Below are 16,951 nucleotides of genomic sequence, written 5' to 3' on the forward strand. Positions count from 1 at the left end.
CTGCACTGCTCATTTTAGATAACATCACATGATAGTCACAAACACTCCTTACAATTAAACTCCAGACTTGCAGGCAAAGTTCATATCTATTTCTGGAAGCTACCGTCGATGGTCTTTAAGGAAGAAATCAGCTTCTGCCTATGTATGCATTGATGGACTTTGAGGTAGGAATCCGCAACTGCCTGGCATGGAGCGACTGTGTTCCACCCTACAAGTTGGAGTTCTACTGCCCTGGGCCCACGACACTTCTGACTACTATTGCTATTACTACGGATACACTGATTTGAAACATATTGGGCCTTATTACAACTTTGGAGGACGGTGTTAATCCGTCCCAAATGTGACGGATATACCACCTAACGTATTACGAGTCCATTATATCCTATGGAACTCGTAATACGGTAGGTGGTATATCCGTCACATTTGGGACAGATTAACACCGTCCTCCAAAGTTGTAATAAGGCCCATTATGTATAAAAGATACTTGACAAAAATGCTCTTTAAAATTAACAAAAATTTAGAAAAACACAGGGTCTTACTTTTTGCCTGTGATAGCTGTATTTACATTGCAGTCTGTTCCCCATTCTAAACAATTAATGTAATTCACTTTTTATCAGTGACAAAAAGTAACAATTTAGAGAAAATATATATGCTGTTGATTTTGCTCAAACATGCGTGTTGTATACTTTTATACTTTTTTCTCCCTTTTCTTTAGGAGTCTTGGTGTACACTTTTCAAAAGTAAGGTCATTAACGTTAGATACATGGGAGCCTGAATTACTAAAGGTACAGTGAAGGATTCCATAATCTAGTAATGCATATTTTTTTTTGTTAAATAAAATTGAAAAAAGCGATATGGAAGTATCATGAGATGTGTGCTTAATGTGAAACGAAGTTCATAGTTGCCAACCTATGGCCTTGGAGTAAATATACATTGATTGTTTAAGGAGTTAAGGCTCTTGCTGGAACGATTTGTATGTATCAGGCCAGCCCACTGAATATTATTGTTCATCTACCAGTTGTTGGAAAAATATAGGTTTAATTTCTGGTCACATCGTAAAATCATATTAAAATAGAAGGTTAACATGGCTCCTGCATTCCTTTGCATGTGATATGAATAGTATGTGCCCCTGATACCAAATTTCAGTTCCTGGCCATGCCCAAGAGCTATAGTGAGTAGTAGTGGCCGGCTTCCCCACCATTGGCATTGCTGTACAGCCACAGATGATTGAGTTGTCTGTTGTGTCTGCTTCAGAGCCACCCCTAGGCTGGAGAAGTTTGTTTTAGACACCCCCGACCCAGGACTCCTCACAAGTTGACTACCCCAGCCTTGCTGAAGGACCAGTGAGTTGTGTTGGATCCTGCCCCATATTTGAATTCTCATACAGTTTTTCCCCAAGCAATGGGGAGAGGACTGCTGTCCATTTCTCCCCCCCCCCCACTTCCCGGCTACTCCAAGGCATAGAGGGTCGTGTTTGCCTCTGTATCCCCCTGCGTTGTTGCAGGGTGCAAATGAAGGCAGCCTCCTCCACACCCCTCAAATTTCTTAGACTTGCCAAAGGACCGCAGAAATTGCTCATGGCCGACTTCCTTCTCAGCATTGGGTAATGGTTGTACTCCAAATCCACTAATTTCATTCTCTCCACTCTCTCCCAACATCTGCACTTACCCTATTACTAGGTCAAGTGGTGATATCTACCTCGTACCGCAGGCTTGCCCAGTGCCCAAGAATGATTGTATTTGCCCCACAACTTCTCGACAATCAAAACCTCCTACCTTTTCCCAAGTCCTTTGACATTGGCATGCCTTACTGCTGTCCATGTGTCTTAGTTACAATTATAAATAAGGCACCATAGTAGGGGTAAGCTGCTCAAGAACTTGACCTTCTGCAAAAGGATGCAGGAGGAGGAACAGGGCAACTGTCTCTGGCCTAGTACCCTGTTTTCATTTCTGTACCAGACACTAGGTCAGCTGTCAAATGTTTGCTCCATCAGTGTTGGTATCCAGCTAGTACAGGACACTTAGGGAAAACTGTGGGGCTGTTAACCCCAGTACTGGAAACAACTGTGTTTTTAAATATAAAGAAACCAACATGTTTCTTTTGGGGCATTGCATCCCCTGTATACTTAAAAGGCTCCAAAGTGTGTATTCCCTTTTTATGTCTCTCTTTACTCATGTTTACCAAGCTATCTGTTTAATTATTTTCTTAAAAAGAAAACTATTTAAATGCGAGAGGTGATGAAGTAGAATGGTTCTCGATCCACAGGGGTGTGTCTCGAATATGCAGTTGAAAGAATGCTGCAGTTTAATAGTCTTTTTAAATATGTTTATTAATATTTTGTACAAATAGAGATAAGCAACTCTGGTCATGCAGATGTACATCATTCATACTAACAAACTAAACCATCATGCCAGTGCTATAAGGAGGTCCCGGGGCATCGGAGGCTGAATTGACCCTGTGAGGGTGGTGTGTCGTTGGATTGCAGTTCAGTAGACTTAACAATGTTTCCTTTTCTTTTTTAACTATTTCCCAGCAATTGCGAACGCTGAGAAAGATCATTAAAAAAGTAAATACAATAAAAACAGAATAGGGAGCACTCTCTAAATAATCAATGGTGCATTGGAATAGTATCCATATTAAGGAGAGAAAGATAATCCAATCATATTAGAGCCCAACCAGATGGGTACAGAGATTCTTCCATTGAGTTAATAAAACACACAACTAAACGTAGAGGTGAGTCTTCAAAATGCTTTATTCTTCACATATTGAAAATCCAGCCCAGCCAACGTGTTTCGCCCTTGAACAAGTGCTTCATCAGGGAATACATTTATCCCCACAAATACCTTTCTAATATTATTACCGTGGGCAGTATTATACTTGTAAGGTACAATATTCCAGATAAGTGATCGTCATTGGACATGAGACCTCTGTAACAAGATGTGGTTTCTGGCACGTTCACTCCTTTTCTCTAGTCCGATATGCCCATACTTACAGATTTGTCCAAATCATTTTTTAAATATGCAGGTGCTCTATGGGAAGACAAAGTCCCACAGAGAAATTCCATATTTTGTTAATGAAGTCTGTGGGAGACAACTTGATTGCTTGTGGTAAGATTTTCGACTCTTTTTACTTTATAACTTGTTTGCTCTACTAGCTATGTAGGGCTCCCTCAAACTTTTTTATATATGTTGACAGGAAATCTAGGCTACGGGAGCATGTTGTAGTTGCAAAAAAAACTGCATTCACGATCGTCTGTCAATCTGGGATTTCTTTAGACTACGGCATTACAAGATATAGGTTGCTATAGGACTGCCTTTTGGGGTATCTATCATCTCAAAATAATTTAGTATCCCATAAGTCTTTGATTACATCTTCAGATCAAGATTTCTCCTATTACAGAATATTTTCTAAGGTGTCCTGGTATGCCAGCATTTTTAGTTTAAACTGAGTCTTTTTTTTTCTTTTTTAGGAGTCCTCATGGGTATCATAAATGAGAGGGTCAATTGGTGACCTCATCTGACATTGAACTCACTAGGGACAGTGACTGTGTTGAGAAATGCATAGTCATTTATTATGTCTTGATCGATTTGTGATGAATCATAAAATGCAGTGAAACATGTTACCTTTCTTATTATAAGCTCTATATAGGGGTTGGCGAAATATTCCGTTCCTCAAGCAAAATTAGCAGAATTTTAGTGGCTCTGCGTTGTTCTTGTAACGCGGAGTTCTGGCCAAATTCCCTCAGTCGCTGCGTGGTGCAGTTTTTTTCTTGCACATGCACACAAATTGTAAGTTTTTGAGCGCGGATGAAATTTGACATACCCTAGTACGATTTTCGGTCGCTAAGAGGACTTCCGTCGAGACTTTTACAACGCAGGCAGTCACAACCATTTGTGGCCAGAAGACTGCCGCTCAAATTGAAAATCTTCTTGGGCAGCAGCAAAATGAACTCATTAGCTGAGCCTTCCTTCCCGCTGACTTTTCAGCACGGAACGTGCTCCTGGCACTAAATCACAGCACAAACAGCACAACGTGCCTATTTTTGTCCATTGGCGGAACTCCACAATTTGTTTCGTAACTCTGCAGAATTCCGGAGAGTAAAATATCCTGAGTTTCGCCCACCCCTACTTTATACATGTTAACTTTTTTTTGTTTTTTTTAAACAGTGCTGGTACACAAAAAATAAATGAACCATTATGTCAATGCCACTTTAAACCACAATTTTCAACACTTTACACCACTTCTCTATGTTTAGGCTCTAACCTGTCTTCACAATCCAAGGGATAGAATAGGGTGATTATTATGGAGGCGACACATCAGACACTTTAGACTTCCATACAGACCAGCGGTAAGAGCGAACCATCGGCCAAATTGAACCCACTTTCTCTCTCCCTCCCCTACTTGTCCCTCAGTAGTTTGTACAAAGGAAACCATCCCCCTAGATGGAGGTCAGAAGTTGTCTCAAGCCACCCTTTATGGTTTTCCTGTTGGGTTTTTTCTCTTATTTTTTCTCCACTTGGAGTATTTTCAACGGACCTTGTATTACACTAGGATTTTGGCATGTGAAGCTAGTAGTTTTTACACACCTTAAGTGTTGGGTGTGTTTTTTTAATTTCCCTAGTGATTTTAGGGTTAAACTGTGATATAATTGTGGCACATCTATGTTTCCCGGGTACTATATTCTGTAATACAAAAGTCACCAAATTTGGAAAATGCGAAAGATAGGAGTTCAGCACAATGTGCCTTCCAGGCTTCCAGTCTTTCATGAGTTATTTATGTAAAAAGCTCTCTTTGGAAATTTCCAGTGACATTATATTGTTTAATCATTCCCTCTCCCTTCTTCTCATTTTCTCCTACCTTCACCCCAACTTCCTGTAGATCTTCTGTGCATTTTACTGTGCAGATAGGTCAAAGGCATAATGGTGAGCATTGTAAAATAGCCTTTTCCTGTGGAGTATTGTGGGAGTCTTAACTACAGAGGCACCTTTGGCAGCTCTTCTATTTAACAACTACTGTTGGTGTGCATGAACATGCATACATATTCAACACACAACCCATACCCTATTGCTAACAGTTTTCTTTCCACCAAACGTCTTCAAATAATTAATAAGCAAATATTTTCCTTAGTCTGTTAACTTATTACAGTTCTATACGTCAACCAAGATAAAGCATAATTCATTTAATATTTGTTCGTTTTAAATCAGCATGACATTTGTTTTGTTTCGCCAACAGGTGATGTGTGAACTGGGAAATCAAGTTATTAATCGAATATATGAAGCTAAATTGGAAAAACTTGGAGTAAAGAAACCAGACAATGAAAGTCCTAGGTACTTATTTTTATGTATATATTTCTTTAAGTTGTCTTTATCATTCGGTTTTACCTAAAAACTCTCCAGGTGGGGCACTTCTACAGGGGAATTTTTTTATCTTCTAAACATAAATGCAGATTTTGAATGGAACAATTCAATCCATGTTACCTCTGCATGATCGAAGGGAGCAAACCAATTTTTTAATCCAAAAAACCTGAGCTGTACATCTGAAGGTTTAGCCGTCTTGTTGCACCTTCATATTTTTTCTGAGTGGAAAAAAAGAGGACATGGAGTTCAGATTCACATGTAGACCAAGAATCCTGGTGCATGTAGAGTCTACCAGATAGCTAAGGGACTGGGACGATCGGAGGGAACGGCTTTTCAAGAAACAAATCAGATGATAATATGGTTCAAGAAGGTGGATGTGGAGGGAGATGGATGGGTGCAGGGTTCTCCCCTTTAAAGAAAATTTTAAAAAAGAAAAAAAGAAAGCACAGTCGAATTAATTCACCCCAAAAAACTGACTGAATTTGTATTTAGTTTTTGGGCAGCATTACTTCATTTTAGCTGCATACCTGAAAATAATTAGAATCAACAAGGGTCGTTTCAGATCATTATTTATATATAATATATATTTTGCAGATCATGTCAGTAGATTTTAATAAATTTCCCTTAGCAAGTGCCATATATTGTGATCAAACCCCCCATCCTTTTACCACATTCAGCCAGCTGAACAATATTTAGGGCACTGAGTTTCATTTCCCTTTCTTCAATTTAAGGCACGACTGAGCACTGTTTTTGTCACGTTTTTTCAACTGGACCTGATAAAGGGCACCATTCAGATTGTTCTGCTAAAACTCAGAAGGAGGTTTGCAGTAGACTAATGTTTAAATCCTCAGCATCCGCTACCGTATTGGTTAAGGGTGTCTTTGCAATGATGGGTATTCTATGGGAGTACAGCCACACTCCTCATGGCCAACAGAACCAGTATTTGATCTTAGGGAGCTGCATCTGATTGAGGAACATTGCCTGTTTCCTTTGCTATCTCTGCCCAGATGAATGGTTTCACATAGTCAGAATTAAATACTTTCCGTGACCTGGCTTCTCCTCAACCTTTTTTCTAACAGATTTTCAACCTCTGTAAATATTTTGTTGCAGGGCAGTCTTGGCTTTTTTGCGAGCTGGCACAGTACTCAGCCTGTGTATCTTACCCCAGAAATGTATGTATCATCCCCCACAAATGTTGTTCTAATTCTAAGCACATAATTATTTAGACTTGCCACCATATATTTGTTTTTTTAATTTTTTCACTTTGCCTCCGGTTTGCAGATGTTCTTACATTCTGTTAACACCCTAAGATATGTATTACCCTTCAAGGAGTCAAAGGATTCCAGGCAGTGTGACTTGAACTCTGAATGTCCATCTTTCACAAATTTTTTAAAAACAGAATGATACTAAGAGCCGTTTCTCGTGTTTCTGGGGATGCCATAAGTCAGTGATAAGTATCATCATGACTAATGTCGTATACCACTGGTGTCCAGGGTCCTTGGTATTATTGTAGTCTGGATGTATCTATCCAATAGTCATATAGTACTCAGCTAGACAAAGGTAGCTTGAGAGAGCATTCAAGACTTGACTTCAGGAGGTGGTAAAAGATCGCATTCAGGTTCACTATCACTCAGTAATCAGACACAATTTAATCAGTGTTCAAACAGAGCTATGCTGTATGACTAGAATACATATTTATTTACACAGGTAAATGTTCTAACAGTTCAGATATTTTCTAAGAAGTCAGTACGTTTTATCACATTTTGGGGTTAAGATATAACTCCTAATGTTATTGCAGAACATAAAAGTTTAGGCAGAGTAGTCCATCCAAGATAAGTGATTCTGGACAATGGTATCCTATTTGCAATAGATTGTGAAGACTATGGTATTTTAATCCTCTCAGATCTTTTAGTTTTTGCTCATTTTAAACAAGGAAATAGTGCCCTGCTTCAGTTTACAGTGGCTTTCTGCATAGGTTGGGCTTCCCGGAGAATGTGTTGGTTCAGGCTTCTTTGGCTATGCCAAAGTCAGGCACCTTTCCTGATCCTCTGTAAACAGTGAGCTTAAAGTGCCTGGCCTGGGAAGAAGTTAGCACCTTTAACATGCTTTTTCAAATTCCATGTTGCTGAAGACAAAGCATTTAAAATGTTGTGAACTTGCCCGTTAAGATGTGTGAAACATGTATTGTTACAGTAATTAGATCCATTCACCACATTACTGATGGTGAGCTGTCTTTATGAAAATGGAAGTGGGATTAGAACTAGACTGCTAATAATGAACTATGCAAGTTTTCCCTCATAATTTGTAGTTACTTATAATTTCAGCTTTTTTATGATTTGTCATTGTGTTGCTCTCTTGTCAAGTCGATTTGTCTTATTGTGTTTTACTTGGATAGCTCTTATACAGTTAGTTGAATTGGTTGTGCTTGTTACTAAGGTTGCAAGGGTCCACCTTTGGGTTCTGCTGCATTGATAAATCACCCACTGGCAGCTACTGCTGCTTTTGTAGTTTGATTTCTTTTTCTACAATTATGCTATTTTCTTTTTAAAGACTTGAAAAGGAGGCATATATCAGAGCAAAGTACGTGGAGAAGAGGTTTGTGGATCAGGACTGTGTTGCTTTGCACCCTCTTGATGGACGGAAAAGGCCTTATTCCCAGTGCAAAAATGAAGACCTCAGTAGTTCTGAAAAGTCCCTGACATCACAGGAGCACTTCTCAACATCTTCCAGAACTTCAGGTATGCTGTCATTTATTTTGCTGGCATAATACATATTATACTGTAACAACCATGAGCTATCTTAATACAGCTTTACCTAATTAATAGTGACAACTATCTATTTTTAAGTTACAAAATTGGAAATGGTTATAGAGGTGACGTGCCTGCTCAGTAGATAAAATTGTCAGGGAGACTGGCTCAGGTGATTTTTATGGATCAAATCTGTTTATTGTTTTCAAGTTATTAACATGTCAAGTACAACTCTCCACAATAAGGCAATCACAATGCAGCGGTACTAGACTGGAAGTATTGGGGCAGCCCATAGCAATCCTCTCCTGCTCAACCATGTCGGAAAGGACCTCCTCCTCTCCTCCGCTCTATGCTCCCACCCCTAAGAGGGTCACCCACCATCATGTGCTGCACTGTGAAGCGAACTCCATGCATGACAATATACGACATAGAAATGATTAGTAAAACACCAACATTGTTTCCCTGAAAGGCCGGCCATCCACCAATCTCTCTAGTCCCCCGCATGGTCCCGGTTCTCCCAGGAATCTCTCCCGCAAACACACTCCCAGAAGCTCTCAGGTGATTTTTAGCATCAATTGAGAGGAGATTTTCTCACAGAATTGTGGGCTAATGCTAGAGGAAACTTGATTAACCAGTCTCACTTAACCAAAATACATACACACCCACTTTTTCTCTCTATGTCTGTGTTTGGTATTGGAGATAAGGGGCATGCATGTCTACGTTCATTTTAGGGACATTTGTAGCATGCTTTTGTTCACATAGAGACTAACTAAGTAGGAAATTGAAGTAAGCTGGTAAGCTTTTTATGCAATGCTTATTTTTGTCATTTAAATTGTTTGCAGTAGGACAAGGAACAATAATAATAGTTCCTCCTCATTCTGTAGTTCACACCTGAGACTTCGTAAGCTACAAGTGCATCAGGCTAAATATGATTCCGTCTTGCCAGTTACAACCTGTTTGCCACATTTAATGTTATTACTGTACCTCCAAAAGCCAGAGACTTCGAACAGTATTGTCGATATTTGTAGTTGTTCAAACCCTAGCTCAGGCTTCTCTTTCTCTCACTTAATTTCTATGCGTCTTGGAAACGGTTACAACAAATTTGACCTTAATAAAACAATAACTATGGTTTACTCCTGAAATACAAGCAGCAACGTAGACCATATATTTATTAACCAGAGTCCGGTCTAAATATAAACTCCCATTAACACCTTTTGTAAAAAAGTATCTTAATTAAGTTTTCAAAATTAAACATCTGGCTTTGGTCTGTTGGGCTTTCCCTTAAATTGGTAATGATACCCTGAGCAAGGCTGAATTTTAACAGATCCTCCAAAACATCCTGAAGAAATCAGCTTTCTCCCGTTAGTAAAGTAAACCTTCACGAAATCCATGCAATATCACCAAATACCTTTCCAACACCATGTCTAATATCCTCTCTATGGCTAAGAGCTTTGAAACATTTGGGTCTATCAAACTCGGTATGTCGTAATAGCTGACTTCCACCCTGAGTGTACAATCAAATCTACCTTGACTTGCTTTAAAAAGATCAGGTTCACTTTTTGTGTGCGGTTAATAAGGCTACCCGTTATTTGTACTTAATCTCTTGATACGTTCAACACAAAACTACCACCCTCATTTGCTGAGACTCTGAAGATTTTTCCTTAAACTCTATACTCTTTAATTAATGGCATCCCCTTACCAGACATATGCTTATGATCCATAGGTCTGATGTAGCTTAAAATGATGCCCAGAACCCACAGTATGTTTTTACAGTGTAGAAAAAACACTAAATTAATATATGCAAATTGTTTACTCATGATCATCCACTGATGGACCTTTCAGTAGCCTAGTTCTGAAGTAGTCATTCATTCACACCAATTCCTTCCCTAGTGTGGGTAGTCTTATGAGGATTGTTTAACACGTCTCATATTAGTGCCATTGCTCCACAACATAGCTCATTCATTTGAGCTTATGTGGAGACTGTTTAGGGGAGGGGGATCACTTTGATGAATTCTGCTACCCAAACCTATGCCTTACGAGTATGGTTTTAATATCCTTCTTGAATACTACAAGGATTTATTGGAACACATTTGTTTTTGTGAAGGTCACAATTGAATCATGTACAAAGTGTTACACAAATGAACTACTTCCATCTCCAGAGGTTTTTGACCAAGCAGCCTTTTTGTGTGAAACTTTAGATTATTCCCATCAAAGCTTCCAAGCAATACTTTGCACAAGTCAGCGGATTCAAATAACTCCCGGGACCCCATTCTTGAAGTTTTCAACACATTAAATTCCCAATACTCAAAGTCCATTGTGCCCGAAAGGCATTATCCTGCCATGAATGAGCACTATAAATAGCATGTTACATATTATGACATATATTACATGTTGGATAGACCCAGTTCGGGATTGGGGAGCAACTGTAATCTCTATACCATTGTGTATAAATTATTTTCTTAGTACAGGTGCCTTCTTAAGGTCTGAGAATGATAGGAATGAACATGGATGTAATCTCTTGTTCTGAATTGGTATTCCATTCACAGTAGTATAAAGGAGTATAGTTGAGATAGTGTGGAGGGGGGCAAAGCTTGCATTCTACCTGTGTGCTTTTGATTTCCACAGGTATAAATATGTGTTTACAACTGTCACTATCCATTGCTTTTCATCAGTCCTAAATTTATTGGCACTTTAGGCAAGGGGTTAGCTGCAGAAATACCATATACCTACCTATACATACTTAAATAGTTTGATGGGCCCACGGTACTGACATTGTGTGACAGATTGAGTTCAATGCACCAAACATGGAGGACTACCCTTGTGGTATTTATCCTTAAACCTCTCTAGCAGTTATTTTACATTTTGCAATCAGGCAATTTGACAGTATTACTTTCATTGTTTGTATAGCCTACTAACCTGTGTCTGATTGAGAAGGGGTCCTATTAGGTAAATATTGTACTTAATAGCTTTTTGGCTGTTCTAAAGGATTATTACTAAATCAGATTATTACATTTTCTGATGCATGAGTCTTTGGTTTATGGTGAGAAGTCCATATTTTCATATTTGATAAATAGTTCACTAACCTCCTCCTTTCCTCCTGTTTTTCTTCTTATTTCGATTTTTAAAGTATCAATTTCTCCTGCCTTTTTCTGTACTGCCTGTCTTTTTGGTTTGCTAACTTACATGCCCCCCAGTGGTTGCTGTAAAAAGCGATGCGGCAAGGCGGGAGTCTCTATTCTGTCCTGATGAACTAGATTCACTCTTCTCCTACTTTGATACCTCTTCAAAACTACGTAGTAGTAAATACTACTCTCGTAGAGTATGTGAAGTCTGCTTTCGGATCCATTGTCTACTGTTGAGCATTGTATCAGCTTTAGGTTTATTTCTCATAAAAAGTCGAGTATAGCCATCTTATTTTTACTTTCCTGTCATAATATCACAGTTTTTCTGCATTTAGTTTTGTTATAACTTGTAATTTTAGGATACTTTGATAATCCTGCTAAATTTATCTTGAACATTCATTTTACAATTAACTCACAATCATTCTCCATCAACTTCAGAAAGATGGGTGTGCTTTGAGGTCTGTTTTTTGTTATAAATAGATCACTGGCTGCAGTGAACTGGAAGAAAGAAACATTTGTATTTTTTTCTTGATAGTGAAAAGCAATGACAGTGGAATCCACTTCAGTTCAGATGGCAGTCGAGAACTTCTTGCCTCTGCTGTATCCTCAAACAGTTTGTGTGAACCAGGTCAGTCTTGATTTATTGTAGTTTCTTTATGACATATATATATATGTTCGATGGCATGTGTAGCTGCAGATACACATGCTGTGCACATCCCGCCATCTGGTGTTGGGCTCGGAGTGTTACAAGTTGTTTTTCTTCGAAGAAGTCTTTTTGAGTCACGAGACCGAGGGACTCCTCCCATTTAGGCTCCATTGCGCATGGGCGTCGACTCCATCTTAGATTTTTTTTTTTTCCGCCATCGGGTTCGGACGTGTTCCTTTTCGCTCCGTGTTTCGGGTCGGAAAGTTAGTTAGAATCTCGGAAAATTTGTCGGTATTGTTTGCGTTCGGTATCGGGTTAGTTACAACAGATCGACACCGACTTTTGAAGAGCTCCGGTGGCCTTTGGGTTTTTTTTCGATCCCCCGTCGGGGCCTGGTCGGCCCGGCCATGTGTCTCTTCAAGGCTGATGGAACGGACCCCATTCCGCTTCTGCCCAAAATGCCATAACAAGTATCCATATACAGATCAGCATCTGGTCTGTAACTTGTGTTTGTCGCCGGAACACAAGGAAGATACTTGTGAAGCCTGTCGAGCGTTTCGGTCCAGGAAGATACTAAGAGACCGAAGAGCAAGGAGACTGCAAATGGCGTCGGCGCCGACAGGACAAGAGCGTTTCGAGGAGGAGGAAGAAACATTCTCCATCCAGGAATCGGACTCGGATGAGATTGATCCCGAAGAAACGCCGAAAACCGTGAGTAAGACGTCGAAACACAAAACTCACGAAAAACCCACTAAAGCCCAGGGGACGCCACCGCCAACAGGCCATGGCTTAACCCGAAAAATAGGTGACCGATCATCAGCACCGAAAAAGGGCACGCTGGTGGCGAAGTCATCCGACTCCGGTCGAGATACCGCCACACAGCAATCTCGGGCTCGAGATAGTAGCTCCGAGCAGGTTCGGCACCGAGATAGCGGCACCGAAATGGGTCGGCACCGAGAGACCACGACGCCAAAAGTAAAGAAGGTTTCGTCGGAACCGAAAAAACCAGCCGAAAAGGTTTCCATACCGAAACATCCGGCCTCGGAACCGAAGACAAGTTCCTACACTGAGGAACAAGGACTGTCCACACAAATGAAGACACATAGATTTGGACAGGAATTGGAAACAATAGAGCCAGACTATACACAAAGAAGGCTCCATATCCAAAAAGAAACATGGAAGATCAGTACTCTCCCTCCGATTAAAATGAAACGCAAACTTGCCTTTCAAGAAAAAGACAAGCAGCCACAGGCAAAGGTGGCTAAACAAGTAACCCCGCCACCATCTCCACAATGCTCTCCGCAACCATCACCGGTAGTCACTCCACCAATGATGCAATCCCCAACTCATACAGGAATGAGTCAAGATGACCCTGACGCATGGGACCTTTATGACGCACCAGTGTCAGATAATAGTCCTGAATGTTATCCAGCTAGACCGTCGCCACCAGAGGATAGTACAGCCTACGCACAGATGGTGTCAAGAGCAGCGGCATTTCATAATGTCAGCCTGCATGCTGAGCCCATTGAAGACGACTTTCTTTTTAACACACTGTCGTCCACACACAGCCAGTATCAAAGTCTTCCTATGCTACCCGGAATGCTAAAACACTCCAAACAAGTGTTTTAAGAGCCTGTAAAAGGAAGGGCCATTACTCCAAGAGTGGAGAAAAAATATAAACCGCCACCAACATACCCCGTGTACATCACACAACAGCTAACACCGGACTCAGTTGTAGTAGGGGCAGCGCGCAAAAGAGCAAACTCACATACTTCAGGAGATGCACCACCTCCAGATAAAGAAAGTAGAAAATTCGACGCAGCAGGCAAGAGGGTGGCGGCACAGGCAGCAAACCAGTGGCGTATTGCCAATTCACAGGCTTTGTTGGCCAGATACGATACGGCCCATTGGGACGAAATGCAACACTTTATAGAACATTTGCCCAAGGAGTTCCAAAAGAGAGCGCAGCAGGTAGTAGAAGAAGGACAGAGTATCTCCAACAATCAGAAACGGTCAGCAATGGATGCTGCAGACACAACTGCTAGAACTGTCAACACAGCAGTAACAATAAGGAGACATGCATGGCTGCGTACATCGGGATATAAACCAGAAATACAGCAAGCTGTGCTGAATATGCCATTCAACGGACAGCAGTTGTTTGGGCCGGGGGTGGACACTGCGATCGAAAAACTTAAAAAAGACACTGACACGGCCAAAGCCATGGGCGCACTCTATTCCCCACAGAGCAGAGGCACATTTCGAAAAACACAGTTTAGAGGGGGGTTTCGAGGACAAAGCACAGAACCCACAACCTCACAAACAAGACCCACTTACCAGAGCCAGTATCAGCGGGGAAGTTTTCGGGGACAATATAAAGGGGGACAATTCCAAAAGAATAGAGGAAAGTTCCAAAGTCCCAAAACTCCTCAAAACAAGCAGTGACTTCCAAGTCACACATCCCCAACACATAACATCTGTGGGGGGGGAGACTAACCAAGTTTTACAAACATTGGGAGGAAATTACAACAGACACTTGGGTCCTAGCAATTATCCAGCATGGTTATTGCATAGAATTTCTCAAATTCCCTCCAAACGTCCCACCGAAAACACACAATATGTCAAAACAACATATAGATCTTCTAGGACTAGAGGTTCAGGCATTGCTACAAAAAGAAGCAATAGAATTAGTACCACACCAACAGTAAGGGACAGGAGTTTACTCTCTGTACTTTCTCATACCCAAAAAAGACAAGAGTCTGAGACCTATACTAGATCTCAGAACATTAAATACATACATCAAATCAGATCACTTTCACATGGTGACATTACAGGACGTAATCCCACTGCTCAAAAAACAAGACTACATGACAACACTCGACCTAAAGGATGCATACTTACATATACCGATACATCCTTCACACAGAAAGTACCTAAGGTTTGTATTCCAAGGGGTACATTACCAGTTAAAGGTGTTGCCATTCGGAATAACAACTGCGCCAAGAGTTTTTACAAAATGCCTAGCAGTAGTAGCTGCACATATCGGAAGGCAGCAAATACATGTGTTCCCGTACCTAGACGATTGGTTAATCAAAACCAACACGCTAAAACAGTGTTCACAACACACGAGGTACGTCATAGAAATTCTCCACAATCTAGGTTTCTCAATCAACTACACAAAGTCGCACCTTCTGCCGTGTCAAACACAGCAATACTTAGGGGCGACAATCAACACAGCAAAAGGGATTGCCACTCCAAGCCCACAAAGGGTTCAAGCATTTCACAATGTAACAAAGACCATGTATCCAAAACAAAAGATACAAGTCAAAATGGTGATGAAACTACTAGGCATGATGTCCTCATGCATAGCCATTGTCCTGAACGCAAGGTTACACATGCGGCCCTTACAACAGTGCCTAGCATCACAGTGGTCACAAGCACAGGGTCAACTTCTAGATCTGGTGTTGATAGACCGCCAAACATACACCTCGCTTCAATGGTGGAACAGTATAAATTTAAACCAAGGGCTGCCTTTCCAAGACCCAGTGCCACAATATGTAATAACAACAGATGCCTCCATGATAGGGTGGGGAGCACACCTCAATCAACACAGCATCCAAGGACAATGGGACACTCAGCAAAAACAGTTTCACATAAATCACTTAGAGCTATTGGCAGTATTTCTAGCGCTAAAAGCATTTCAACCCATAATAACCCACAAACACATTCTTGTCAAAACAGACAACATGACAACAATGTATTACCTAAACAAACAGGGAGGGACACACTCAACACAGTTGTGTCTCCTGGCATAAAAAATATGGCATTGGGCGATTCACAACCACATTCGCCTAGTAGCACAATTTATTCCAGGAATTCAGAACCAGTTAGCAGACAATCTCTCTCGGGATCACCAACAGATCCACGAATGGGAGATTCACCCTCAAATACTAAACAAATACTTCCAAAATTGGGGAACACTACAAATAGATCTATTTGCAACAAAAGAAAATGCAAAATGCCAAAACTTCGCATCCAGGTACCCACAAGATCAGTCTCAGGGCAATGCGTTATGGATGAGCTGGTCAGGGATATTTGCTTACAATTTTCCCCCTCTCCCACTCCTTCCATATCTAGTGAACAAATTGAGTCAAAACAAACTCAAACTCATACTGATAGCGCCAACATGGGCAAGACAACCTTGGCACACAACACTACTAGACCTCTCTGTAGTGCCTCATGTCAAACTACCAAACAGACCAGATCTGTTAACACAACACAATCAACAGATCAGACATCCAAATCCAGCATCACTGAATCTAGCAATTTGGTTCCTGAAGTCCTAGAATTCGGACACTTAGACCTTACACAGGAATGTATGGAGGTCATAAAACAAGCTAGAAAACCTACCACTAGACATTGCTATGCAAATAAGTGGAAAAGATTTGTTTATTACTGCCATAATAATCAAATTCAACCCTTACACGCATCTGCCAAAGACATCGTAAGTTACTTACTACATTTGCAAAAGTCAAAGCTAGCTTTCTCTTCCATAAAGATACATCTTACCGCAATTTCAGCTTACCTGCAAATTACGCACTCAACCTCACTATTTAGGATACCAGTCATAAAAGCGTTTATGGAAGGACTAAAGAGAATTATACCACCACGAACACCACCAGTTCCTTCATGGAACCTCAACATTGTCTTAACACGACTCATGGGTCCACCTTTTGAGCCCATGCACTCTTGTGAAATGCAATACTTAACATGGAAAGTTGCATTTTTAATTGCCATCACATCTCTAAGAAGAGTGAGTGAAATTCAAGCATTTACCATACAAGAACCATTTATTCAAATACACAAGCATAAAGTAGTTCTACGGACAAATCCAAAAGTTTTACCAAAAGTTATATCACCGTTCCACTTGAATCAAACGGTAGAATTACCAGTGTTCTTCCCGCAGCCAGACTCTGAAGCTCAAAGAGCACTATATACATTAGACATCAAAAGAGCGTTAATGTACTACATTGACAGAACAAAACTAAGTCGAAAAAAAACAATTATTTGTTGCTTTCCAAA

At 40.6% G+C, this 16,951-nt stretch overlaps 1 protein-coding gene across 2 annotated transcripts in view; it reads left to right on the forward strand.

The window, feature by feature from the left end:
• The window catches only part of ACAP2 (ArfGAP with coiled-coil, ankyrin repeat and PH domains 2), a 333,281-nt gene that overhangs the window by 278,993 nt on the left and 37,337 nt on the right, over positions 1–16,951 (forward strand). The window contains exons 15-18 of one of the 2 annotated variants that reach the window (XM_069213160.1): positions 716–785; positions 5,233–5,327; positions 7,908–8,095; positions 11,762–11,854. In XM_069213160.1, the coding sequence (XP_069069261.1) occupies positions 716–785; positions 5,233–5,327; positions 7,908–8,095; positions 11,762–11,854 (446 nt within the window). The remainder of the gene's footprint in view (positions 1–715; positions 786–5,232; positions 5,328–7,907; positions 8,096–11,761; positions 11,855–16,951) is intronic. The other variant, XM_069213161.1, reaches the window with a different exon arrangement.

Source organism: Pleurodeles waltl, chromosome 11, assembly GCF_031143425.1.
Source record: "Pleurodeles waltl isolate 20211129_DDA chromosome 11, aPleWal1.hap1.20221129, whole genome shotgun sequence".
In the NCBI taxonomy this organism is placed as follows: Eukaryota; Metazoa; Chordata; class Amphibia; order Caudata; family Salamandridae; genus Pleurodeles; species Pleurodeles waltl.